Source organism: Ochotona princeps, chromosome 3 (assembly GCF_030435755.1).
Source record: "Ochotona princeps isolate mOchPri1 chromosome 3, mOchPri1.hap1, whole genome shotgun sequence".
Classification (NCBI taxonomy): Eukaryota; Metazoa; Chordata; class Mammalia; order Lagomorpha; family Ochotonidae; genus Ochotona; species Ochotona princeps.
The window spans coordinates 77,851,850-77,878,235 of record NC_080834.1 but is presented as its reverse complement, the minus strand read 5'-3'; the positions used below and the strand labels follow the sequence as shown (position 1 = coordinate 77,878,235).

Genomic DNA, 26,386 nt, shown 5'->3' with positions numbered 1-26,386 from the left:
CCACAAGTGGTATCTAAATTTTAATGGGCATCCAGTAATCCAGATGAGGCTAGAAAGGAGGCATTGACAACTGAGTTCCTGGAGGCACGGGCGAGGTAAATTGGTAAAGATTCAGGTTCAGTGAGAGGGTTTAAGCAGAAGCCATAGCCAAGCACAGTTTATAGGTGAAAACTTGGATTCCAACAGAATACAAAAGCTGGTTATACCTTCCAGATCTGAAATCTTGAGTGGCTCTCTTGTCCAGGACGGGTGGATCAATGTACCTGTTAGTCCTAGCACTGAGACCATCATTCTTCATAAAATTAGGGACAAGTATCAGTGCCACCAAGAACAGGCAGACATACCTCAGGCATCACTTGGAATAACAGTTGATCACATCAGCCATACTGGGGAAAGATACATTTCCCCATATTGAGAGTTGTACTCCATGGATATGCAACAGAAATATTCATGTATGGAGATATTCAAAACATGGTCCCATTTCACCTAAAAATATTTTTGCTGTTTTTTTCAGGCTACTTAGAGTATGACCACCCAGAAATCGCTGTCACCATGAAATCAAAGGAGCAGATTAATGTCTTGCTCAATACGGCTAGAGAAATTGTGAAGGTTTACAGGTTGAAAGGATTTATCCATAAAGTTGGAGGTGCTGAAATTAATAAGGTAGAGTCTTTCCAAGGAAACTATACTTGCTTCATTTATACTCATCCATGACCATCAAGCCTACTTTTGAACGTTTCTAATACCAGCATTCCTGACAGATGAGACTCTCCCTGTCTAAAGACAAGCTGTTCTTTTACGCAGACCCAGTGATCAACTTCTCTTTCCACTTTTGACACGACAAGAAACTATTTCTTTCTCTGCTTTGCTCCCACATCAAGGGTCTTGTCCATCTAGTCTTCATTCTGGGTGACAGCAGATCTCAGTATATTCTTGGAAAATACCTGGAACTTAAATAATGTTTCCCATACATATTATGATTTAGGAAGAACACTCACTTTTACAGTTAGGGTGGCCTGCATTCTCTATGTTATTTGAAATGACTCAGTGACATGTAAAAAGACAGAAAGGGTTCCAAATCATTCTGTAAGAGACTGGGCATTTTATAAGAGAGTAAAAGCAGTTTGATGTTTGTGGTTGCACATATGAAATTTCATGGTATAATAGCATTGAACTGAATCTAGAATTAGGTTAAATAGGTAACATATTGTGTGTACGTAAATTTTATCTCCCCAGTTAGCTATGTATCTCACATAGAAAACAAATTTTATAAGATTCAACCCTCATTCAAAATGTTTTTAAAAATCTTAATAAACTAATAAGACAAGGAACATCCGTAACTTGATCAAGAATATCTGTTAAAAACTAGTAGCAAATGTTTTATTAGAGAGCAGGACATTAAGAATCATTCCCATTAAATTCAAGAACAAAAGAAAAATGGTGACCATCATCTCCAGGCATCAAGTGGTAGTCTGGAAGTCTTAGCCAGCTCCAAGAATCATGACACATTAGCTTAAAATCTGAGAAATTGAAGTGGGCTTTCATTTCAGCTGCTGAGATGCACAAGAGTGTTTAGATCCAATCTCCAACCCTGGCTCCAGACTCAGGTTCCAGAGATTCTAGGTGCTGGAAAACAACCAAGCTGGTTACATAATTTGGGCACCTGCCACCCATGAAGGAGAACTGCACTGAATTCCTGGATCCTGGGTCCTGGATCTTGTCTCTATCCCCAACTCAGTCCTAGTCATTGAAGGAATGAATCAGTGGATCGGAGTTTCTCTCTCTCTTTCTCTCCCTATCTAACTATCTCATACCCTCACTCTTGCTCTTTTTGGCTCTTAGCTTTTCAAATAAATATTTTTAAATCATCTGTAGTGGAAGAAGGCAGCATTGTAGCATAGGAGGTAAAGCAGCCAACAGTGCTAGTATGCCAGTTTATGTCCCAGATGCTCTGCATCTGATCAGTCTGCTGGCTAATGTATGTGGGAAACCACTGTAAAATGGGCCAAGTATTTGGGTCCTTGCTCCCATGTAGCAGGTATGGATGAAGCTCCTGACTCTTGGCTTCCACTCAAATCAGACCAGCTACTACGACCATCTGGGGAGTACACCAGCATATGGAAGATCACTCCCTCTCTCTCTCCTCTCTCTCTCTTTCTTTTTTTTTTTTTTTGGTCTGTCTTTCCACCCCACCTCTGGTTCCCTGATCCCTGTGCCTCTCTCTAACTCTTAAATAAAGAAATAAATCTTTCATAATAAGCCTATGGGACACAATGGGCCGACTCACTATGTCAGCTGTTAACCTGAAGTGCCATCTGTCTTACAAGCTCATGGATATGTACAATTATTATTTGTAAAAAAAGTTTTAAAATAACCAAAAACAAAGATTCAACCCATAAAAGTTGAGAAGAGGGCCAAGTGTGGTGGCCTAGCAGCTAAAGTCCTCACCTTGAACTCGCTGGGATCCCATATGGGTGCCGGTTCTAATCCTGGCAGCCCCGCTTCCCATCCAGCTCCCTGGTTTTGGCCTGGAAAAACAGTCGAGGTCGGCCTAAAGCCTTGGGACCCTGCACCCGTGTGGGAGACTGGAAAGAAGCTCCTGGCTCCTGGCTCCTGGCTCCTGGTTTTGGATAGGCTGAGCTCTGGCCTTGCAGTCACTTGGGAAGTGAATCATCAGACGAAAGATCTTTCTCTCTGTCTTTCCTTCTGTCTGTGTATCTGATTTTGCAATCAAAATAAATAAATCTTTAAAAAAAAACAAATTTTAGAGGAAAGAATGCCTTCAATAATGATGCTAAATTCAATTTAGCATCCGGGATCCTTGGGCCCTCCTGCGTGGTGAGTACTGGATCCATGAACCCTGGGAAAATGGTCCCATGCGACCCAGCTCCTTAGGCCCGGCTGTGAGAACTGGTCCCCCTCAGTGGAAAAGATGCAGTACTGGACAGCAGGCCTTGGTGCACATAGAGGATATGGTAGCCCATTGGGGCTGCAGAGATTATTTGGTACCATAGCCAGAGGAAAGAAAACAGAGCAAATTGGACAACTGCCCTAGCCAAATCATGACAGCAAATATCTGGGCAAATGGAGACTCTAAGGTTGACTATGCCAGCCAATGGACATTGGAAGTGTTTCCTTATCCATGCTTCAGTAAGATAGAGAGCATTTCAGAACTATTGCAACCACCTTGGCAGAACCCTTGGAGTGTGCACCACATCAGGAACCCTAGGTGAATATTGGGTGGCCATTCCCCATCCCCAGGTATTGTGGCGGTTGGGAGGCTGAGTATGGCTTCTCCTCTCATCTCCTCCCTCCCCAGACAAAAGAAAATTTGGAAACAATGATCACACCCACTTTTCCCTAATCCTGGATCCTTCCCACCCGGTCAACTATGTAAACATCATTTTTTTTTAAACTCCCAAGAATCCAAAACAAAAAAACTTAGTATTTTTTCTATATACTCAATTGACCTAGAATAATTTATGAAAAACAACTTCCCGCTCTATTGCAGTATAATAGATCCTTTGTTACACATTAAGTGATGGCATATACATAGACATATATTTTCACAATGTTTTTTTCTCATTGTTTATCATTGAACCAAGTCATACTGTCTTGATAACTAAAATTTAATGCTTGTTCATATCTTACCATGTGTGTCTTACAACTTTGTCCTTTTTTTCAAATTCTTTCGGCTAGTTATGACGTTTTGTATTTTTTAAATAAATATGGAGTTAGCTTGGAAATCTCTACCAAACAGTCATGTATATGCCACTAAAGTTCCACTCAACTTGCCTATTAGTTGTCATCTTTGTAATATTGTCTTCGCCTGTCAACATGCTATCTCACCACTTGATTAAGCTTGAATTTTGTCTCAGTAGGTTTTTGTGTGAGAGTAGAGTCCATCAGTATTTCATTCGTGAATCTGAACCTTTGTTTCACACCATGCAATTAAAGATGTATTGTAGAATCAAATGCAAAAGACAATAAAATAAGCTGCTAGAAGATAATAAAATTTTCATAATATTGCCATGGACTGTGATTTCTCAAACAGGACCCAAAACTGAATCTAAGTGATATTAAAAGCGAGAACTTCTCTTTATTAGAAGATTGAGAATGAAAACATAATCTACACAAAAGGGAAGAGAATATTGCAAGATAAATCTATCCAGTAAAGAATTCACACACAGAAAATGTAGAAAAATATTTTTAAATATATTTTAAAATCCCTTGCTAATCCATTAGAAAAAGATAGAAAATTCACTTTTTAATGGACAAAACATTTGACTGAGACTTCACAACAGAGGAGATTCAGTCAAATATAAGAAAAGGTATTAATTATTGTCATGTGCTCAATGAAAACAAAAACCAAAATGAAATACTAATATACAACCGCAAGAAACCTAATTTTTTAAATTATCATACCATGTGTAGATTACTATATAAAGCTGGAACACTAGGAGTATAAATATGTAGAAGCACATTGAAAAATAGCTACATACATACATACAAATCATATGACCCAACAATTAGGTTATACATACTCAATAAAAATGTGTGCATAGCAATATCAAGCAAATGTTCACAGAAGCCTATTCATTAAAGCCTCATGCTGATGCAACCCAAATGTCAATCAATAGATAAAGCTGTGGATTATTTGTGTAACATACTACTACACAACAGTGAAAAGAAAATGAATAAATTTTTGTGCCCTGCTGCCCATGGATAAATTTCAAAAAAATACAATGCCAAGCAAATGAAACCAAAAGTGAAGAAGCACATGCTATGTTTTCGTGTCTATAGAGCCTGAAACAACAAATCCGAACCAGTAGTTGTAGAAAAACAGTGGTTATCTTTGGAAAGGAGTGATGATTGGAAAGGATCATAAAGGATTATTCTGGGGGGTAGGAAATATTTTATCCGTAATGTTTCCATTAATGTTTTATATGTTCATCTGACTGCTGATTACTAAGGTTTTTCATTTTATAAACACTTCATGAGTGGACATTAATGACTTACATTCTTTGTGTCTGCTATACTTGAGTTTATGAAAGGGAGTGATTAGAGGTTAAATGAAAGAAAAAAATGAGAAGATCAAGTTCAGGAAATGCTATAAAAACATCATTATGTTCTGAACATTCTGTAAACACTAGTTTGGTTCCCCCACTTCCTTAAATTTTGTGGTTTCAGTTAATTATGGCCAAAACAAGAGAAACGCTTGATTTTCAATCTGTTGTCAGCCCTATGACTGTTGAAGAAATGCTGTATCACATCCCGTGGTTAGATAAAGATGAAAACCACATAAGCTTCATTCAGGTAATGCTTTTAATTTCTAACAATTTATATCTGATTTACCAAAGTATAATTTTAAAAAAAAAAATAAGGATTTCGGGGCCCAGCGGTATAGCCTAGCGGCTAAGGTCCTCGCCTTGAACACGCCAGCATCCCATATGGGTGCTGGTTCTAATCCCAGCAGCTCCACTTCCCATCCAGCTCCCTGCTTGTGGCCTGGGAAAGCAGTTGAGGACAGCCCAATGCTTTGGAATCCTGCACTCGTGTGGGAGACCTGGAGGAGGTTCCTGGTTCCTGGCTCTGGATCAGCACAGCACCGGCCATTGCACTCACTTGGGGAGTGATTCATTAGACGGAAGATCTTCCTCTCTCTCTCTCTCTCTCTCTCTCCTCCTCCTCCTCTCTGTATATCTGACTTTGTAATAAAAATAAATAAGTCTTTAAAAATTAAAAATAAGGATTTCACCATCATGTAGTCTAGTAGAAAATTCTCTTGAATTGTCCTTTTTTCTCTATAAAACAAAATCCTTCAGTTTGACATGCAAATTCCTTACATAGCCTGTTTCCGGTCTCCTTGTGTATCTTCTGCTTCTGTTGCCTGTGTATCAGTTACCTCTGTCCAGGTACTGCATCGCTCATGGTGACCACACCACTCTGGTTTCTAATTCCTCTCATTGTGGATGCTATTTACCTTTCTTGAAGCACTATGTCACTTTTTCCCCTTTTTCAAACACTTCTTGCTCCTCTGTACACATCTTCACAGAGATGCTAGGAGAAGTAGACTTCAGTGTCAGATACTGTGGACCCTCCTGCCTTCAGAGGACTAGAGCTGACAGCTGACACCAGTGAGACCAGTATATGTATATATACATTAGTGTTGCATTTACATTCCTCCCTCTCTCTCTGGTTGTGTTTTTATCTTTTCACTATAATTTCATTGCATCATGTGAGTACTCGGCACCTAGTACTTTGATTAATGTATACTGCATTCTCAGCAAGGGTGAAATGAACAAATAAACAGGTGTGAGTTGTTCTAGTAATCTTTTTCTATACCTGTTTGGTATAAAAAGAAAAATTGTGTTTTTCCTTCTGCTTAAAACATTTTGAGTAAGTGATTTTTTAAATTTAACCAGCTGATTACAGCATGAGTATTTGTTAGATATTTCATACAACCAGCCTACATGATTCCTCATTACCTTTCTTTCAGGTGAAATATTTTCATCCCCACTGCTTCCTTATTCCAAGATTATTTCATCCCTAATATACATATAAGCACATTTGAAAATCCATAATTCTGTGAAAATTTATCTTACTCTTTGCTACTTATCTTTCCTATTTCCTCTGACACATTTGCTAACATATCTTACTGAATGATATTTACATTAAAAATATAAAAGTTCTATCAAACTGTAAACTTCAGCATTCATAATCATTGCTAAAATATTTTTTGTAGCTCATGTATTTGGTGATATGTTTCAGGAAAGAGCCAAAACAGTTATATTTGACTGTGGAAATAATATATTTGAAGAAGGTGATGAGCCCAAAGGAATCTATATCATTATTTCAGGCATGATAAAGGTAAGACAAAATGTTTTCCTTTGTTTCTAACTTATCTAAGAGACACACAGAAGGAGATAAGCAAGCAAAGGGATAGCTCCTATTCACTTATTCATTCCTCAGATGCCCACAACTAATAAAAGCTGGGGTAGGAATTGGTCAGGAGCCTGGAACTCAGAGATTCCCCCAGGTGTTTGACAGCAACCCAATCATTTAAGCTATGACCACTCTCTTATGTTACCTACAATAGCAGGAAGCTGCATTCAGAAACTAAAACCAGATATGGAACCCTCATACTCTGGTATGGTCCATGGGCATTTTAAACAGGATCTCAATTTTTAAGTTAACCATCCACTTTGAGTTACTTATAAATATACTTATAAGCACAAATTGTAATTAATTTTGTGAAGTTGATAATCAATAGCTGTGTTTATTAAAAACGACATAGTTCTTGTATCCAGCACAATGGCTCACTGGCTAAATCCTCATCTTGCAAGCCACTGTGATCCCATATGGACATTAGTTCGTGTCCCGGCTGCTCCATTTCCATTCCAGCTCTCTGCTTATGGCACAGGAAAGCAGTGGAGGATGGCACAAAGCCTTGAACCCTGTGCCTGCATGTGAGACTTGGAAGAAGCTCCTAGCTCGTGGCCTCAGATTGGCTCAACTCCAGCCATTGCAGCCATTTGCAGAGTTAACCAAGGTGTCTCATTCTCTCCATAAATCTGATCTGCCTTTCAATAAAAATAAACAAATCTTTAAAAAAAAAAAGGATTCTTTGCAGTGCCAGAACTTTGCAACTATCACAACTATACTTTAAAAACTATCAGATTTTGTTTTGTATGCCAACAAGAATCATTCAAATGGTTAGTATTCTTGTTCACAGTGGTTAATACGTATCACCTTGTAAGCCACATTTTCCCTCATAGATTAAATACAAAAAGATCATCTTTAGGATGAAAAATTGTAGCACGAATTGTTATTTATGTCTATCTGAATTGGCTATTTACCCATTGAAAGGTGAATTCATTTTGGATGAATCAGGAAGTTTAACATGTTTAAGAATGCTTTGAGTTATCATTAATTTAATAAGTTCCTTGGTAGAAGCAAATAATAAGTTCTTAAAGCTACATGTACATATTACAAATGTTAAAATCAAAGTGGGAAAAGTCATTAATTGATTTTGGTGGTAATGTGCATTAATTGGCTTATATATTTTTCTAATTGTTCTCTTACAGCTTAAAAGTTCAAAACCACTTGATCAAATGGAGTCAGAGGATAAGGATTGTCATACAATTTACACGGACTATGTGCTCAGTGGAGAAATAATAGGAGAATTAAACTGCTTAACTAACAAATCAATGGAATATTCTGCCACCTGCAAAACTGTAGTAGAGGTATGAAAACATCACATATGCCTTACCATTGTGTCTTTGTTTGTTTCATTTTATGACATAGTTTCATAGGCTCTGGAGTTCCCCCAATCCGTCCCCCTTCTCTCCCCCCATGGTGGAATCCTCCACCTAGTTGCAGTGTTACAGTTCAAATCAAGTCATGATTCTTTCTTTGCAAGCATGTACCATGCATGGAGTCCAGCCTCCCATTGTCCAGATAGATCCAGCAGATTCTTGGGGTGACCATCTCTGGTCTGAAAGCAGAGCTGGCAGAGTATTATCCCATCCAATGAAAACACATAACAGAAATAGTATAATTTGGAAAGCAAAGAGGGCAATGATTCTCAAAGGCATTCAGAGACTCTAGTGAACTGTGTGTTGTTGCCACAGGGTTGAGTATATGTAAATTGAAGTTGCATTGGCACATATTTTTCCCACATGGAAGGAAAATTCTTTTACACTTTGAAGAGGCTGTGTGCACACACAGACATCCATATACCCATCAAATTGCTAAAAAAAAAAAAAAAAAAGAGAGAGAGAGAGAGAGAAAGAAAAAAATAAATTTGTTTCCTGGAGATTAAGAGAAAAAAAATAAATTTGTCTCCTGGAGATTAAAGAAAATAATTGTCATGTCACTGTCCTATTAGCAAAAACAATGAAAATCAAGAACTGATAGGGCAACATCACATGAAACAGAAAGCAAGAAGGGGATACGGGATTAGTGGGAGAGAAAATTGACCATCTGCTGCCTCCCTTCCCGAATGGCTGCCACAGCCACAGGTGAGCCATGCCCAAGTCAGTAGCAAGGAACTGCGCCTAACTCTGCAAGATGGGTACCAGGCACCCAACTAGTAAACATTATCTCCTGCTCTCTTGACACGCTGCCAAGGAGCTGGTTCAGAAGCGGAAGAGACGGGATTCAAACTGGCACTCTGAAATGGGGTGTGGTGTCCCACGCAGCAGTTTAACCCACTGTACCACATCAGGCCCTAAAACAGCTTCTGAAATAGTGAAAGGAAAAAAAAAAAAAAAACCTCTATAAAAAGCTGATATTCTGCCAACTCTACTTTCACACCGAGCATGGTCTCCCAATTAAACTGTTGAATTTATCTGGACAAAAAGATGCTGGACTTTCCGCATGGTCCATGCCCACAAAAAAAAAAAAGCTGAGGGAATTTTTGCATATCAGAGCTGAACTATGATAAATGTGCAACAGTTGTCTGTAGATTAAAAGTAAATGCTAATCAGACAAAAACCAGAAATAGTAAAGAGGTAAGTAAAGTAAACAAGTTTTTATTTTTAAATTTCATTGAAATACAACTTTCTGAAAGAGAAATAGCAGCATTATAAAAGAAGTTAAAGTAAAAGATGAAACCACATAGTAACAGGTGAAATTACTCTCTTGAACAGGTATTTTTTGTGCCTAAGAACTGTGAATAATGAATTAGGAGTGGGGAGTACAAAGCACAATGTGTGAAATATGCAGCAATATTAGAGTCTAGACTGTTAGCACTTGAGGGACAAATAAATACATGTAGCTTAGAGACAAATCATGGAAGGATTGAACATGAAAGGAAATGAACCCTCCCAACCAAAAAAATAAATGAATGGAAAATAAATAGCAAAGTTATAAGCTTAAACCCTATTATATTAACGTTTACATTGTCAATAGCCTAATCAGAACAATTAATAAAGGAGGTTAGGGCCCGGTGCAGTAGCTTAGCAGCAAAGTCCTTGCCTGATATGCTCTGGGATCCCATATGGGCGCTGATTCTAATCTCAGCAGTCCTGCTTCCTATCCAGCTTGCTGGTTGTGGCCTGGGAAAGAAGTTGAGGACAACCCAAAGCCTTGGGACCCTGCACCCATGTGAAAGACCTGGAAGAGGCTCCTGGCTCCTGGCTTCAGATCCGCACAGCTCTGGCCATTGCGGCTACTTAGGGAGTCTATATCTGACTTTACAATAAAAATAAGTAAATCTTTTATAAAAAAGAAAAAATGCTAGAGGAGGCTATCCTTAATTTCAATAAAAGATTGAATTCAGTGTTCTCTACAAAAGATGCATATTAGTGGGTACAGAAAGTTGAAAAAGCATAAAAAAATAAATAGATACGGGCCCAGTGCGGTAGCCTAGGGCTGGAGTTCTCGACTTGCATGTGCTGAGATACCAAATGGGTGCCGGTACATATCCCAGTTGCTCCACATCCTTTCCAGCTCCCTGCTTGTAGCCTGGGAAAGCTGTACAGGACGGCCCAAGGCCTGGGGACCCTGCACTTGTGTGGGAGACCCATAAGAAGCTCCTGGCTCCTGGGTTAAAATCAGCTCAGGTCTGGCTGTTCCAGCAACCTGGGGAATGAATCAGCAGATGGAGGATCTTTCTCTCTGTCTCTCCTTCTCTCTGTAGATCTGATTTGCCAATAAAAATATATAAATCTTTTTTTAAAAGTAAATACATATGCTAATATTAAGCTGATTAGACTTCATAACAAACATTTTAAAGGATGAAGAGATACTGCTCATGAGTGATAAAAGAGAAAATTAAAGAGTACCTAGGTTTTTAAATTTGTATACCTGTAATAACATTATTAATCCATATATTTAATGCAATCTCAGTCATAAATACTCTGAGGAGACATTAGTTGGATATTTCCAAACTGTAAAAATCAAGGAAACTAGAATACCTGTAACAGATTAAGTAAATTTGAAAAATAATGTGTTAAATGGTTTAAAGACTTGTAAATCTACTATAATTAAAATTCTATGATATTGGTTCCTGTGCGATAGTGTAGTGGTTAAAGTCCTCGTTTTGTATGCCCCGGGATCCCATATGGTCGCTGGTTCTAGCCCTGGTGGCCGTGCTTCCCATCCAACTCTCTGCCTGTGGCCTGCGAAAACAGTCTAGGACAGCCCAAAGCCTTGGGACCCTGCATCCATGTGGGAGACCCAGAAGAGCTCCTGGCTCCTGGCTTCGGATTGGCTCAGCTCCAGCTGTTGCGGCCACTTGGGGAGTGAATCATCGGATGGAAGATCTTCCTCTCTGTCTCTCCTCCTCTCTGTATATCCACCTTTCCAATAAAAATAAAATTTTAAAAAATCCTATGATATTAACTTTGGTTTAAGACATGGCACAACAGAAATGGAAAGCGAATCAGGAAATAGTTGTCAGCTGATTTTTTTTTACAAAGGCTACAATGATTCTAATAGAAAATAATAGCAGTTTCATAAAAAAATGATTCAGTGAAAACGCTGAATATACATGAGGAAGCAACACAGTTTGACTGTGTATACTTTGCACAAAAATTAATCTGAAGTCATTATTAACCCAAACATAAAAAAATACAACTGTTAAAATTCTAAAAGAAAACAGAAAATCTTGAGATTGGCAAATACCTCTTAAACAAAATCTAAAATGTAGCTTACTATAAAAGCAAATATTTATATACTTGGAGGCAGAAAAATTAAAATTTTCTGCGTTTCCGAAGACATCATAATGAATCTAAAGAAAACAAAAACCCTATCTAGGGGAAGAGCACTTTAGATCAAATGACTTGACAAATCCATCGGAGAAGTCTTACAACTGTGAATTTAAGAAAAGAAAAATCTAAATAAAGCATTTTTTAAAAACGGAAAATCCTGAATTTAAAACGAAACAAAGCTTTTGTATAGATTCTTCACAAAAAAAAATAAAAAATACAAATGGCCCGTAAGCACCTGTAGGAAATACTCAAGATTATTAACAATCAAAAATGCAAATTAAACCCACGATGTTATAACACCATACACCTACTACTTTGGCTTAAAACAGAAGACCTAATGCCTATTATCAGCAAGGTCGGAACAACTTTAAAGTGTAAAATGTCACAATCACTTCTAAAACTAGTTTAGCAGTTTCTTAAGAAAGTTAAATATGTGCTGCTTATAATATCCAACAGTCCCAACTGTGCATATTTACTCAAGAGAAAGTGTATTTGAAGGCTTGTATTTGAATATTCAAAGCAGCGTCATTTTTAAGCAATACCTGGACTGCTGGACTAAAACTCTTGCTACCCTCAAGCATATTTTCAGAAATACAACTTTATTCAAAAAGGTTAAATGGAGACTGGCTTTGGGACACAGCAGATTAAGTGACAACATTCCATATGTAAGAGTTCCAGGCATGAGTCCTACCCCCGTTGCTCTGAAACTAGCTTCGTGCTAAAGTACCCTGGATGGTTCCAGGTTTCTGCCAATCATGTGAGATACCCAGATGGAATTTCAGCCTCCTGGCTTTTCCTCACCTAGCCCAGAACATTGTGGGCATTTGCAAATCATACATCTAATAAAGGGCTGATATCCTACACACATATAGGATTCAAACAACCAAATAACAAAGAAAAAAATCCAATTAAGATGGGCAGAATGCCTGAATAGACTTTTTATTAAAAGTAAATATCCAAATGGCCAACAGACAAGTGCTCAGAATCACTAATGAGGGAAATGTAAATTGAAGTCACCATGAGTTATCACCTGGTACATGTTGAGTGACAACCATCAGAAAGATACAAGTATGACAGTGTCACCCATGATTTTGAAGAAAAAGGAATCCTTGTCCAGGGTTGATGGGAGCACAAACTTGCATAGCCATTATGGAAAAAGAGTATGGAAGTTTAAAAAAACAATTAAATATAACTACCATGGGATCCAGTAATGCAACTTCTGGATATATAGCCAAGTGAATATAATTTCTATGTCAAAGACAAGCAGTCTCATGTCCTATGTGGTATTATTCATAGTAGCCAAGATATGGAATCAACCAAAATATCTTTTGATAGATGGTTGGATAAAAGAATACACTATGTATTCACAATGCAATATCATTAATCCTCTAAAGTAGGTAGCCTTATTTAGTTAGAAGAACCTGGAGGACATTATGCCAAGTGAAACAAATCAGGCACAAACACAAAAATACTGCATGATCTCACATGTGGAATGTAAAAAATCTATCTCACTGAACAGATTAGCAGGTTGAACATAACTATCAGAGGAAGGGCAGGAGGAATGACAAGGAAAAGGAAGACTTTTTAAATGTGTTTCTTATTAATATAAACAGAACAGGAGTTGGCAAGGTGGCATAACACACTGATCCTCCACCTGCAGTGCTAGTTCATGTCACGGCATCCCATGTGGGTACTGGTTCCTGTCCTGCTCTACTTCCTATCCAACTCTCTGCTTCTGACCTAGGAAAGCAATGAAGGAGGCACAGGTCCTTGGGACCCTGCACTCAGGTGCAAGACACAGAAGCAGCTCCTGGCTTCTGGATTGGATTGGCTTAGTCTTGGCCATTTGGAGAACAAATTAGCAGACAGAAGATCTCTCTGCTTCTCTTTCTCTCTGTAAATCTGTCTTTCATGTAAAAATAAATGTTTTAGAAACTATGTAAACAGAACATTTCATGTATTTCAAAGAGAATTCTAAGAGCATAATATTTCTCTTTCACCTTCATTTCCTTCCCCCTACCCATTCTTTTTTTTTTTTTTTTTTTTTTTTGCCTCTTAATTGTTCCAATAACATACTTTCAATTTGATTTACAAACTTGGGCTTAAAATCCACTAAATCCGTGGTTCAATACATAAAAAGTAGAAAGATCCTGATTCCACAGACATAGATATGGCTGTAAACAATAATCAAATCATAAGGCAGTCAATTTTACTCTTATATATTCAGGGAATTTTTTTCTTACATATTATTACCTACCATATATATTACCTTCAAAATTGTGGATCTGGTTTATTTCACTAAGCTTAATGGTCTCCAATTATTTCTTTTTTTTTTTTTCAAAAGTCAAGATTTGTCTTGACTTTCTGCCACATTTTCTTCACTCAGTCATCGGTTGATGGGCATCTGGGTTGTTACCTTTCATGAATTAAGCTTTTGTAAACATGGGGGTACAGATAACTCTTTTATTTACTGATATTGCTTCCTTTGGGTATATTCCCAGAGGTAGGGTGACTGGGTCATATTGTAGATTTTGATCAAAAGTTGTATTTTCAGTTATCCTAAAGGAATAAGCTTCAATGATCTATTAGATGGCATCATAACCATAGTTAATGATATATATTTAAAAACCCATTTGGGCCCGGCGGCGTGGCCTAGCGGCTAAAGTCCTCGCCTTGAACACCCCGGGATCCCATATGGGCGCCAGTTCTAATCCCGGCAGCTCCACTGCCCATCCAGCTCCCTGCTTGTGGCCTGGGAAAGCAGTTGAGGACGGCCCAATGCGTTGGGACCCTGCACCCGCGTGGGAGACCTGGAAGAGGTTCCAGGTTCCTGGCTTCGGATCGGCACGCACCGGCCGTTGCACTCACTTGGGGAGTGAATCACCAGACGGAAGATCTTCCTCTCTGTCTCTCCTCCTCTCTGTATATCTGACTCTGTAATAAAATAAATAAATCTTTAAAAAAAAACATTTAAAAATGGGTTTTAACAGTCCTCATCACACACACAAAAACGGTTAGTTGGTGAGATTGTGGATCTGTAATTATACTGAATCATCACAAGGTATACATTAATTACTGAAATTATTATTGCTGTGTACAGAATTATTTATCATTTAAAAACAAATTAATAAAAACAAGTATATCGGCACAGAAATTAGCTCAATGTGGTTATTCCACAATATATACATATGTTAAATTAGCACATTGCATCCCTTAAAAATCTGCAACTATTTGAAAGAATAGTAAAGAACTTCTCATTGAATCATGAATCTCTTTAAAATTTAATGCATAAAATGCTTGCATAAATATTTATCAAAATACATATTTTAATAGGTCTGCAGACAATAATGTAAATCTTACATAACTTAAATTCTTATTGTAATGCTAAATATATATATATAGCTTTATTCCTAAAGCACATATGCACAGAATGAAATGTTACACATTTATGCTTTTCTAGGCATGTTTTGTTTCCAAACCTCACTTGTATGAGGCTTTTAAAGAATGCTGCCCTCAAATTGAGCATAAAATGTGGCTGCAAATTGGACTTACTATTACAGCCAGAAAATTCAGAGAGCATTTGTCCTACAAGGTAAGAAGTGTTTGTATAAACTTGTCCTTCCTTTGGAATAGGATTGTAATAAAATATTATTAAATGTTAATTATGTATGAATTCCTATTAAACTTCATAAACCAATAGTAATAAACTACAGAATTTCGCTTTTTTCCTATAGGATTGGAATTACAAGATGCAATTAAAACTAAGTAACATTTATGTAAGAGATATACCCAAGAACGTCATAAGTGATATTTATGATGAAACTGTGACTTATGTCATCCTTATACATGGTGCTGTGAAGGATTGTCTTTTACAAAAATTTTATAAAGCACCTTTCTTAATTCCTCTAACATGCCATCAGGTAAAGACATGTCAATCTATACCTTCAGATCAGAAAAGTACTATCATAATGATTCTGGGCTTTCCAGTGTCCATCTCCCCTTACCTCCCACCAGTCCATAAACACTCACCCAAACCCAAATAAAGCCACATATGTGATCTTCATTGATTTGGCACTCGGCAGCCCAAGCAGAAACTCTCCCCTTTCAGGGACAATGAACCAGTCCAATGTGCTCAGACATTTGGGTCACAGATTGCAGTCCGTTTGAGCATAGTAAAAGAGGTTCTACTGCAACTCTAGAGATTTATAATCAAATGGAAAAACAAAGTTATGAAAATACATCAATTAGATGCTTCTAGGTATGATTACAGTACTAGTTAGATGAGGGACCTGGGGGAAAAGCAAGAGGATAGGAGGGATCCTGAAGCAGAAACTGGTCATATGGAAATTTTCTAAACGGGCACTAGCAGAATTGTTGTCATGCCATGAGAGGAAGTGAAGCCTCATTAATTATGGTGCTTCCTGCTTCTCCTCTGTGTCTGAAGGCACTTTGGCATTGGGACTGGTTGAAAATTTTAGCAGCCAAATGAGAGATTCTTGAAACTTCCAGAAACTTCCTTGACTCTATGAAACCTGCTCACTGGAGATTTGAATACCAATACAATTCAAAGCATATCAAACCAATAACAAGGCAGAGTGGTGTCCTAAATGCCATGTTTTCTTAAGTTTTCAGTTATGTAAAACACTGGGTGATATTTTTTAATGGTCACTGGTGATTAAACTCTGGGTCATTTTTCTCATTTGGAAGAAAAACGAGCAAAACTTTAAAAAAAATCACTGAGGACCATTTTTGGTGTAGCAGTCAAGAAGCCACTGGAGATGTCCACATGCCTTGTTTCAGTCCCTGCATTCAAGTCTCCCATCTGCTGGTTCGCTCACCAAATGGCCTCAATGGCTGCAGGTGAGTCGATCTGAAGTCAGGATTCAGGAACTTTCTCAAGTTCTCCCACGTGGGTGCAGGGTCCTAAAGACCATCCCCCAACTGCTTTCTGAGGCCACATGCAGGAACTAGTTAGGAAATGGAGCAGCCAGGACACAAACCAACACCCATATGGAATGCTGGCACCACAAATGGAGGATTAGTGTACTATGCCACAGCACCAGCCCCTGGTTTCAAGTCTCAACTCCAGTGTTTGTCTGCATGGAATACTGACTTTCACAAAATCAACATACTCAGGAATTTTAAGATATTTATCTTATGTGTGTTTCTTAATCAGTATTTTCCATCTAGAGAGGGTCTCAAAACAAAAGCTTATCAATCACTGAATTGAATATTTGCTCAGAAATAATTTGTGTTTTGTCAACTTCCAGATACAAGGCACTGAAGATTTCACAAAAGTAATGATTACCCAAGCTTCAGTTGATGTGAACAAGTTCGGATCCAATCCTTTAAAGTATGTTCTCACACATAATTCTCTATTACACAAAAATCTCTAAGTGAGTGAGACTGCTTGTATTTCTTCAAGCAATTATGAGTGTTATGACCCACTAGGGGAGTTTCCCAAGTTCTCAAACCGGCCTACTCCCGGACCCAGATCTTACACATGCCAGTGGGTGCAAGGCGCTTGCCCAGCATAGCTTGCCCCTCCATCTTGGCCTTTGTATGAGATAAATATTTTATCACCTTTCAAAAGGATAATAAATCCTACATGCCCCCTCCTGTGACAGACCACATCTAACTATAGATTTAATACTAATAATACATTGAAAATATGTGTGATAAGTATTTCCTTGCAATATAATTACTACCTTTATGTTAGGGGAAAATGTGTACAGCATGATTAAGAAACTATTGCAATTCCGTTTGGCAGACATGAATGGTTGATTTAGGTCAAAAACAATCCCAAACATATAATGAAAATAGTAACTTCAGAAAAGTTGCTTCTTTAAAACAAAATTATACTCAATAATGACATCTATTTCCCATGAAATCAATGAAAATTGAGTGATATTGTTTTCTCAGATTTTGCTGGCTAAATGAGTCAGGTAATTTGTAAAGAGCAAAGGGCTCGTGAACTTTGATTCAGTGATTCTGCCGTTAGGAGTTAATCCAAAAGAAATAATTCAAGACATTCGAGTAGACATGTGCATGGGGGCCTGGTGCTTAAGACACTGCTTGAGATGCTTGCATCAGAGAACCTGCGTTCGAGCTGCAGCTGTTTCTGTCTCTCTGCTTATATGTGCCCTGGGAGACAACAGGTAAAAGGTATTTTGGGAGATGAGCTGAGTTCTGAAATCCCAGGTTCCACCTTGCCTAGACCTGGGTTTCGTAAGCAATTTGAAGTGAACCAGTGGATGGATGATCTGTTTCTATCGTTGTCTCTTTCTTACTGGGGCTTCACCTTTTAAATAAAACAATAAGTAAAAACATTCATAAAATGTCCAAGAGTTCAAATATCCAATCATGAGTTATTTCACTATAGAATAGCCATACAGGAAAATATCATCAAACTGTCAAAAAGGTTGAATGCATAATCCAATGTATAATATAAAGAGAAACATAAAACACACACAAGAAAACATCTTCCAACATTTAATATTGTTAGAAAAGATAAATCCCAATGATTAAATCACAGTACTAGAAGGGTAAGAGTAGGAGCGATTTTGTCCACTTGTCTTAGTTTTTGTGATTTTATTGTTCTTTTTGTGAAATGCCTAATTATAAAACTACTGGGTGCTATTGAAATATAAGCATTTTGGAAGCTCTCTGTTCCTTTTATGCTACCTTGTACACTCAGCAACACTGGTGATCAGAAGGGAAGTGGGGTCTATCAGAGTGAGAATGGCCCTTGGCTAGACTGACCACTGTGGAAAGTCCTTCTCTTCGGGGTTTTCCTTTGAATTTGTGACATGCAAACTACCTTTCTTCTGTTCAAGGGACTTCCTTGGCTTCTAATATTAACACTGGAGATATTTCCTGTGACAATGGTACTGACGTTAGTACATCCTGTTTTGAATTGTTTGGAATATTGCAAATTTCTCTGGATTTTAATTGTATTCTTTCCCCTTCTGATAGAAATGAAGGACACAGTTAATTAGAAGACTGACACCCATCTTGGTGCCTCTGTTCTGAAGCCTCCTGTTGCTGAGTCACACTCTCCCATGTGGTAAGGAGGTGACTTTTTGGCAAGCCTTCACAGATGCTCTTGGCTCCATACAGGAAGGAACTGTGAAATATAGGTCCAGCCAATTAAAATATATTTTTTCCCAAAATTTCTTTAGTTTCAAATGGCTATTGTTTTCAATATCCCAAACATCTCAGATAAACTTATAGTAAATTATAGTCTTAGATCCAGGAAATATGCATCTACCATGGATATAGCCTGCATGTGCTCTAATCTGCTTGAGCAATACGGTTTGATTTGTCTTATAAAAAGTAAAGTGCCATAAAAATGTGTTGCTCTTGATCCACGTTTTGATTTTTATCAGTTGTCTTAGTTGACTTATCTTGAGAATTCTCTAAGAGTTACTCTAGAGAAGAATGGAAACTTTCAGACTAAGTCATAGTCCTATACAGCCTTTAATGAAATCCCCATTATCCCATTCATCCATTACTGTATTCGCATCAAGTGCAGTGCCTAGCATTTCATTTTAGAAAATATCCTTAACACTTAAGAATTAGTGTGTGCTCTCTGTATGTTAAGCATATCTCTCATGCCCTACAGCTATAATTCATTTACTTTCTACAGCCATATAAAGTGCCATCATTCCCTATTAGTAATGAATAAACAGAAAATTGAGGTTGAATAAATTGCAGACAATCTTATAACTAGTAACAATCAAGACAGTTTTAAAAGCAAGAATATTATGTGACCCCCTATTCAATAAATCCTAAATAAATACCTGAATGGTTAATAAAACCTTAACTATATGAGGCCTGGCACTTTTCGCTGTGGCTAAATCTTTATCTTTTAAGCACCAGGACCCATATTGGCCTCAGTTCATGTTTCAGCTGCTCTACTTGCCATCCAGCTCCCTGCCTGTGGCCTGGGAAAGCAGCAGAGGATGGGCCAAAGCCTTGGAACCTTGCACCTATGTAGGAGACCAGGAGTAGGCTCCTGGCTCTTGACTTCAGATTAGCTCAGCTTTAGCCATTGTGGCCTTTTGGGAAGTGAACTAGCAGATGCAAGATTTTTCTTTCTGTCTTTCTTTCTCCATATAAATCTGCTTTTCCAATGAAAATGAATAAATCCTTTTAAAAATTATTTAAATATGTGACTTTTTGGTCAGGTTTTCTCCTGGGTCTTGGAAAGTTTGAATGTTACAACAAACAACTCATACTAGGCACAAAAGTAGAAATCCCAGTAACAACTGTGTCCTGTGGAAAACCCAACTTAGTACCTTGTGGGAAAGCCAAATCAAACCACAAGGGGTATAATTCAAAATTAACCTCACCTAGTCTTTTTCCACTGATAATTCCAGAACAGTATTGCAACATTTAAGAGATCCCATTAATGAGCACCCCTCAACTGCTGAGTTCTGAACTAACTTGAAATTATGACAAAGCCCCAACTGTAGGCAAAAGCCTGGGTTGTATTGTACCTAGGCAAGTGTTACACTCCTGGGAGAAAAGCAGCTAACAGCTGATGGGCATCCTGAGCCTGGTTAATACCAAATTTCTATTAACTATAGCAGTGTGCCAATATAGTCACCTGTCCTATTTTGTTTTTTAAGATATATGGAGGTCAGGTGGCACGCCAACAGAGAGTGGGTCTGTTGTGATGTGAGAAATAGGCAGGGTCCTAGGCTGGCACAGCACACAACACACCAGGCCTGGGATTTGTAGGCATGAAGGGCTGTGCATTGCTCAGGGAGATGTGTGGGAGGGAGAACTGCTAAGGGAGAATGTGACAGGTGAGGAGTGACTTATGGGGGTCTTCCACCTATATGGCTATTGCACCTGCAAGTATGAGGGGGTTGAGACTGGGTGATTCAGAGGGGGGAAGCTGGAGGACTTTTTAGGGCCAAACCAATATACCTGCCCATATGGGAGACCTGAGGTGGGATTGTTGGTATCAACTACCACCTACCAATGCACACAAAAGCCATGGTTTGGGACCCTGCCTGGCAGGGCTTCAACCACAATACCCACCAGTGAGTGTTGAGGCAGTGGGTGGACCATGTTAGGCTAGGCCATGACACAACCAGCTCGTGAGAGAACTGTATCTAGAGCAGATTCTGTGGGGGCTCACCTGTAGAACTGCCATATAAGTTGGTTAGCTCAAGGGATGGGGTGGTGACAGTCTGAGTTAGGCATGACCATGGAATTCAATAACACTCATGGGTACTGGGGTTGGGAACAGGCTGGGCTTGTCCAAGCTGAAGACTCACAAGCACACCCAAGAATTGGGTGTGGGATGTGCCAGGCCGCAACATCCATCAGCATACACAAAGGTCAACACTAGGAGACAGGCTGCCAGGTAAGGGCCTAGCACCCCTGGCAGAGATAAGATCTAGGTCTAGGAGTGAGCCTAGTGGGGGAACTTGGGGAACTTCCCTGGTGGGCCGTCACTCCTACTAATGAGCATGTGAGTCAGAGCTGGGTATTGGTCAGGCCAAGCAGGGCTGCTTCACTTGTAGGCAGATGTGTGGGTTGGCTCTATAGGGGGCAGGCCAGACAGGGCCAGGCCAAACCTTAGCCCTCTGGCATGTACAGGAGCCAAAATGGGATGTGGGTCATGCTGAGTTAGACTAGGTTTTCACACCTACAGGTTTACTTGAAAGCTAGGGATGAGGGCAGACTGATTGGGGCTAAGCTCAGCATCCACCAATAAGAACTGGGGCTGAGAGTGAACCTGGACAGGCCAGGCTGCAGCATCTGATGGCAAAGGTCAAGCTGGGTGACAGATTTTGCTGCGCTGGGTTGGGCTGGGCCAGAGCAACCACTGGAATGTGCCAGATCTATGTCTGGGGACAAGCTTAGTCCGGGAGCTAAGGGGATGCTCCTGCTGGCCTGCGATTTCTCTAGTGAGCCCAAGAGCTAGGATGGGAGCAGAAGACTCTGTTGGACATGGATAAAGCATCCCTCGGCATGGGTGTGAACTGGGTCTGTGGTGCTGGTGCTCACAAGAGCCAAAGTAGGTGTAGACAAGCTGGGCTAAGTCTCTGCATCCACTGAACCAAGAGAGAGCTGTAGCAGCCAACAGTAAGAGCCAGGATGGGTGTGGGACAGCTGGGAAAGGCTATTGCACCTGCCGGGATGGGAAGTGGACCAGGATAGGCCAGGCCAAGGATCCACTGGTGTGCAAGAGATCTACCACTGGGAGGAAATCTAATAGAAGAGCTTGAGGAGATCCTCTGTCAGTACACAGTCCCAGCAATTGAGCACAAGAACCAAGGCTGGGAGCATACCTGCCAACCCAGGTTATAGTACCCTCCCCCCCAGCATACATGTGTGTCAGTTCTGGGAGCAGGCCAGACTAGGCCAGTTCATAACACCCACTGGCAGATGTGAGAACCAGGATGGGGTGCAGGATGAGCCAGGTTGGGGTGTAATGCCAGCCACTTCACATTAGGGCTGGGACTAGTGGCTGGCTAGGCTGGGGTAGGCTGTAGCATCTCAGCATGACCTGGAACTGGGGGCAGGCTGGGCCATACCAAGCTGCAGCATTCACATGTGGATACCAAGGTAAGGTGAGCCATACCAGTCTGGGATGCAGCTCCCAACAGCACACATAAGACCCGGGATGGGGGAGGTAGAGTCCAGCAATGGAGCTGTGGGGGTTCATCTGATATGCCACTGTTCCTGCTGGTGAACATAAGAGCTGAGACTGGGGGCAAACCAGGCCGATCAGGGTTACAAAATATGTTGGTCTGCATGTGAACTCATGTAGGAGGATAGCCAGGCTGGACTAAGCGACCATATGCACTGGTGCATGCACGAGGCAGAGTAAGTGCAGGTGGGTTGGGCTTTACCATAGCAACGGCTGGCAAGTGCTGGGGCTGGGAGCAAGTTCTGTGAAACTAGACTGTAGAGGCACCTGGAAAGTGCAAGATCCACTTCCCTGCTGGGAGTGGGCCCGGGAAAGAAAGAAAGAGAAGGAAGGAAGGAAGGAAGGAAGGAAGGAAGGAAGGAAGGAAGGAAGGAAGGAGAGAGAGAGAGAGAGAGAGAAAGAAAGAAAGAAAGAAGAAAGAAAGAAAGAGAAAGAAAGAAAGAAAGAAAGAAAGAAAGAAAGAAAGAAAGAAAGAAAGAGAAGGAAGGAAAGAGAGAGAGAAAGAAGAAAGAAAGAGAGAGAAAGAAAGAGAGAAGGAAGGAAGGAGAGAGAGAGAGAGAGAAAGAAAGAAAGAAAGAAAGAAAGAAAGAAAGAAAGAAAGAAAGAAAGAAAGAAAGAAAGAAAGAAAGAAAGAAGAAAGAAAGAGAAAGAAAGAAAGAAGAAAGAAAGAGAAAGAAAGAAAGAAAGAAAGAAAGAAAGAAAGAAAGAAAGAAAGAAAGAAAGAAAGAAAGAAAGAAAGAAAGATCCTTGCTAGACAGGTGGTGGCACCTGCTGGCATGAGTGTGGGCTGGATAGTGGGGTTGGTTGGATTGAGCAAGGCTCCAGTGTTCACTGATGTGTGCAAGAGCTGAATGGGATGTGGCACAGACTGGACAGTCATGTGCAGGGACCAGACAGGACAAGCCTCGTGGGGCTTCTTGGGGGTTGCTCCAAGTAGGCTGGCGTACCTGAGGGCAGAATGTGTAGTAAGCAGGATTGGGCTGGGCGGCAACATCCATTGGTTTGCATATGAGGTGGGGCTGGGGGCAGAACTGACAAGGTAACTGCAACCGCCAGTGTATGTATAGGTTGATGTGGGTGATGAACTGAGCATCTGCCAGCGTGGATGGCACACACAGGAGTCAGGTTGGGCTTACCTCTGGCAAGGTTCTTTGGGGACCCTCCAACTGGATCACTTGACTCAGAGCTACAACCATAGTGAAAATGCCAGAATATGAAGCCTGACTGGAGTGCATATGTCAGAACTGGGTCTCCACAGCTGCTGAGGCCTGTGCAATGGGTGGCATACCCAGATGCTCATGAGGGACGTGACAACCAGTTCATTGAGGCCTGCAGAGGATGTCTAGTATCATAGAAGGTAGAACATATTGGACAGCGCTCCAGGACAAGTATCTGGGTGAATTGAGACTCTAGGGTGGATTATGTCAGCCAATAGACCTTGGAAGGATTTCCTCAACCTTGGAGCAATGAAAGCAACAGCACTTTAGAACTATCAAAACCACTTAAATAATACCCTCTGAACATGCTCCACATCTGGGACCCTGGATTGACATCAGGTGACCTTCCCTTATTCCTGGGTTCTGATGCACCGGGACAACGGAGGAGTGTTCTTAACCAAAATAGCTCTCACTCAGAGAACTTCGTTTGTGGTCACCAGACACATTCTGAGAGCTTTGCTGACATAGCTCAGGCAATTGATATGCAAAGTTTAGAAGGCAGGAACCATCAGGAGCCCCATTTTGCAGAAGTAGGAATGTGGCTTAGTTCATGTAAACTAAATACAGCCAGACAAACAGGTGTGATAACACTGGGGCTCTAGTCTTCAGACCACATTCAGTGTAACTGCTATGCGATTGAGGTTGTCTAGATTCTGCTAGCAGTATATACTCCACAATGTTAGTCTTCAGTGTCCAGGTTAGTGTATGGGACTTGAACCATCTACATATAGGCAGAGACTCCTATACAAGACACTGGTGCATTAAATAATCCCAGTATTGTGCGTGTTTTGCATGCCTACTCTTAGCTCCACTTTTACCTGAAAGGAAATAATGTATAGCCTTTGGCCTGAGGAGGGCGCTTAGAGCTTACTTTGATTTTACTCTCCAGTGGAAGCAATGTTTACAATGTGCAAAACACTGTCGGTTCTGAAGCTTTTTTTTTTTTTTTATAAAAGGCTCTCCTTTGGTCTTATGACTCAGATTTTATTAAATGTAGCTACATTCATATATGAATATATATATAGTGCTTATGAAAAAATATATAGTGCTTATATTTGCCTTGCAGCTGTTTAATATTGCCACTTCTATCTATTAAGAGCCCTGCTACAGACCTGAACACGTTTCCAATCTGTTTCCAGATAGCACCTTACCAGATGCTAATCCTCTGTGTGGTTCTTGCTCTTGGCAAATCAATAGATCTGTAAGCTAAAATTCCTTCACCAGGAAGCAGCTCACGCCCATAGTTCATTGAGGGAGTTACAAAAAATATGGTGCTGTCTCCTTTTTAAAAGAATCTGTCATTCACACAACTTTACCCACAGCCATAGGCAATGGAGCAGGTCGCCTAGTACCTAGGAAAATGTTACACAGCTTGGCGAAAAGGAGCCAATATCTGGCAGGCATTCTGGCCCTATGTGATGCCAACTCTGTGTTAACTATACCTGTATGCCAGCATAGTTGCCTATTGTATTTATTTATTTTTCTTTTTTTAAAGATCCAGGTGGTAGGGGGCAGAGTACCCACTGTGCCACCATGGACAGTCATCAGCCAGGGCCACCCCCTGTCATCGCTGCTGCCATGAATGTAGGGGGGGTTGGCATGCATTGCTAGGGTCTGGGGGACTGGAGATAGGTCAGAACATGAGCCACCAAGAGCTTGTTTGACATACATAAAGCGATTTCTGTGGTCTACAAGAACAATAACATAAACACTCTGTAATGAAGAATATCTCTGACATTGGCCATTTTTACAATTAGCTTATCTTCTGCACCATGGAGTAAACATGTAAAAAATTATAGTCAGGAAGATGTATCAATGCTATCCCTCCACAAAAGCTTCACTGTCTTTTGGAGGGAATCAGAATAGGTAAGTCTCGGGGCAGGTATTTAACTTAGAGGGTAAGGGTACCCATATCAGAGCACCTGGTTTATGTTCTGTCTCCAGCTCCCAATTCCAGCTTCCTGCTAATGCAGACCCTGGCAGCCAGCAGCTTATTCTCAAGTAGTTACGCTCCTGCCAACCAAATGGGCAATCTGGACTGATTTCCTGGCTCCTGAATTCTGTCTGGAACAACACTAACCTAGCCCTGCCCACTGTATTTGAACAGTGAACCAGCAGATAGAAGTACATTCCATTTATCACCTATCTGTCTGTTCCTTAAACAGATCATTTCAAATAAAATGGAGAACTCTCAACCAAGCTATTTAGATGCTGCTGCTATAAGACGTCTCAAAAGTTTTTTTCTATCATAAAATGCAGAATTATTCCAAGTAAATCTTTCTTTTGGCTCCATTTTCTTGTTGTTTTATAAGTCAAAAATTACTGAACTAGGGCTGAAATTATTCCATCCTTTCTTTGAAAGTGAAAGAGGATCTTAAGATCATCCTTATTCTAAAGATTGACTGACAGGGCCAGAGTTGTGATGTAGTGATTAGTCGTTGCCTATGTTGCAGGCATCCCATATGGGAGTTAGTTCAAGTCCCAGTTGCTTCTATTTCAATGCAACTTCCTGCTAATGTGCCTGAGATGGCAATGAAAGAAAGTCAAAGTGCTTGGAACCCTAAACCAATGTGGCAAACAATGAAGCTCATGCCTTCAACCAGGCCCAACTCAAGACATTGTGGCCATGTAGGGCCATGGAAGACCTCTCTCTTTCTCTCTCTCTCTCTCTCTCTCTCTCTCTCTCTCTCTGTGTGTGTGTGTGTGTGTGTATGTCTCCCTCTCTCTCCTCTCTCTCTCTTACAAGCGTGCCTGTGCTCGCGCATGCACACACACCACTT

The 26,386-nt window shown here is 40.1% G+C and overlaps 1 protein-coding gene across 1 annotated transcript in view; it reads left to right on the top strand.

Annotated features, from left to right (window-relative positions):
- SLC9C1 (solute carrier family 9 member C1) overlaps positions 1-18,897 on the top strand; it is a 74,062-nt gene extending 55,165 nt beyond the window's left edge. Inside the window, exons 19-26 of the mRNA XM_058661286.1 lie at positions 515-663; positions 5,191-5,316; positions 6,772-6,870; positions 8,088-8,246; positions 15,178-15,309; positions 15,452-15,637; positions 16,988-17,070; positions 18,693-18,897. Coding sequence (XP_058517269.1) covers positions 515-663; positions 5,191-5,316; positions 6,772-6,870; positions 8,088-8,246; positions 15,178-15,309; positions 15,452-15,637; positions 16,988-17,070; positions 18,693-18,711 — 953 coding nt within the window. The 3' untranslated portion in view covers positions 18,712-18,897. The remainder of the gene's footprint in view (positions 1-514; positions 664-5,190; positions 5,317-6,771; positions 6,871-8,087; positions 8,247-15,177; positions 15,310-15,451; positions 15,638-16,987; positions 17,071-18,692) is intronic.
- Positions 18,898-26,386: the final 7,489 nt, after the last annotated feature.